Here is a 2346-nt window from a genome sequence, read left to right as displayed (position 1 = left end):
CCTTCGGACCAATTTGAGCCCAGCAATTTGAACCTCCAGGAAATATCAAGTTCTTGTTTTACCCTCCCCCATGTCTTGTGAACTATCAGAGGTTCTTGCAGTAGTACAGGTATAATATAACATAAGAGCTCTAAAGCAGAGGGATTATTTTTAAAGATCACAGAATTGAATGTTATAATGACCTTGATTATCACCCAAAACAGCTAAAACCAAATGTATAAAATGTTGATCTCTCATCGCTGTTTTCAGAACAAAACCTTGTATCTCCAAAATGATAACTTCTCAGGAGAAGGAAAATCCTACTTTACTTTTAATGTAAGTCAAAGGAACCAGACGTATTTCCAAGTCATTTTGGAGCATTTCTATTGGTCCATTCATCATGAAATTTACAAACAATGTAAAGGGCAACAGGCATGTTCGAATTATCTCAAAAACAGAAAAACGACAAAAATGGAGATGCAAGTTTTTTTTTTCCAAGGGCATCGATATGCGTCATACAGTTAAAACAGCCTGGGGTCAAACAGACCCCAAAGAACACAGATGCATAAAAAATGCGTATAGGGCACCCATTACATTAGGAAAAGTCATAAATATGAAGCAAAAACAAACAAACAAACAAAAAAAAACAATTCTAGCATTTATTTAGAAACACTAAATGGGGTCAAATTGACCCCAAAGATAACAGGAGGGTTATACAATGTATCCACTCACTGTCTACTCTACTATCAGACACTCCTGCCTTGTTGGTCCACCTTGTAGATTTAAAGTCAGACAGTAGCTCAGGTATTGCTGCACAGTTTGAGATGGTTGTCCTCTAGTCCTTCATCAGTGGTCACAGGATGCTGTCCACAGGATGCTGGGTATTTTTGGTTGGTGGACTATTCTCAAGGCTGTCATTCCATCTATGTACAAGTACACAGTGGAGTGAAATTACATTCCTCCAAGGAACAACACGGTGCAACATGGAAACAAATAAGCAGTACAGAGTGCAAGTGGCAGACGTAAGTGTGGAAAAAAACTACTAGAAACAAGAGACAACAAGAGACTAGAAACAAAATAATAAACACGAGAAATAAAACAGACATTAGACACAGTAAACAGACAGGACAGTGCAGCTCCGACACAACACTCATTCTGAGCATGAGGTAAGGTTGTGAAATAAGGTGCAAAGATTATTTAACATGTGATCTGTGAGTTCCTGAGGTAGGATATACACAGTCCTTGAGTAAAAAAAGTGCAAACACGGTATTAGCAGCAAGTTCCAGATCATCATTTTTAGTCCAGCAGTGAAAATGTTTATAAACTCCAGCAGCAGTGCTGTGTCTGATCCACTCAGACCAGCACAACACACACTAACACACCACCACCATGACAGTGCCACTGCAATGCTTAGAATGATCCACCACCCAAATAGTACCTGCTCTGTGGTGGTCCTTTAGGTGTCCTGAACATGTAAGAACAGGGTAAAAGAGGGCTGACAGTTTGTACAGTGTTATGAAGTAATGGAGCATCTTATGTCATCTTGTGGTTACAAGCATGAGCTGGTCATAAGTACTCGATTATTGCTTCATAAATATTATTCAGTGCTTATGCATGTGTTATGCAGCCTTTATGTAGGTAACCTTCAAATAAAGTGTTACCTAACAAACTAATGTCAGGCTGTGGTTCTAGAAATGTTCTTGTATGTACCCACTGATTAAACCCAGGGCCGGTAAACATTTGTAAGACTTAACAAAGAGAAATATGATCTTCAGTGAGATGAAGACAAACAGCTCCCCCTTGTGAAACAAATGTGATTCTGCATGTGAAATGTTTTTGTACAGTGTAGCTGGGTTTCCTGTCACTGTGGGCTGCATGGCGCAGTAGTAGAGTGCAGAGTCTGATACTTCAGCAGAGGAGATCACCAGATCAACCTTCTTATCCGTTTTATTAAGTGAGATGGACAATCGCTCATCAAGTGTTTCAGCCTTAGTTATGTGTCGAGTGGATTCCATGATCAGCAGCAGGAACTCTGGTCTTGATCCAGGCTTTTGCTGATACCAGTGGAGACTGTCAACATTTCCACCATATGTGCAGGACAGTGTGGCGTTGCTGCCTTCACTCACTAACATGCTGGTTTGGTTCTGTTTGATGATGTCAGCAGTTTCACCTGTAAAGAAAAGCACAGAAATGTTCAAAACATAGACATTTTAAGACTTTGACACATTGAAAAGATGTAAATTCTCTTATTTAACTGTAATTCCTTAAAATATGATGTGTGTATCTTACTTACCAAAATTGGAAACAGCCATGAAAACAGAGAAGAAGAGCAGCATGATTGTTCAGATCTCCAGCATTAGACATTCA

At 39.4% G+C, this 2346-nt stretch overlaps 1 gene segment (V, D, J or C); it reads right to left on the bottom strand.

Moving 5' to 3' along the window:
- Positions 1-1862: 1862 nt before the first annotated feature.
- Positions 1863-2346, bottom strand: LOC119262599 (the record flags this gene model as incomplete). The annotated part of the segment is given in 2 exon segments: positions 1863-2149; positions 2273-2346. Coding segments are annotated over 2 exon segments (330 nt in total), but the record flags the coding sequence as incomplete, so codon positions are not given.

The sequence above is a fragment of the Pygocentrus nattereri genome, chromosome 2 (assembly GCF_015220715.1).
Source record: "Pygocentrus nattereri isolate fPygNat1 chromosome 2, fPygNat1.pri, whole genome shotgun sequence".
Lineage (NCBI taxonomy): Eukaryota > Metazoa > Chordata > Actinopteri > Characiformes > Serrasalmidae > Pygocentrus > Pygocentrus nattereri.
The sequence above is the reverse complement of the archived record's forward strand: the minus strand, read 5'-3'. Positions and strand labels throughout refer to the sequence as shown.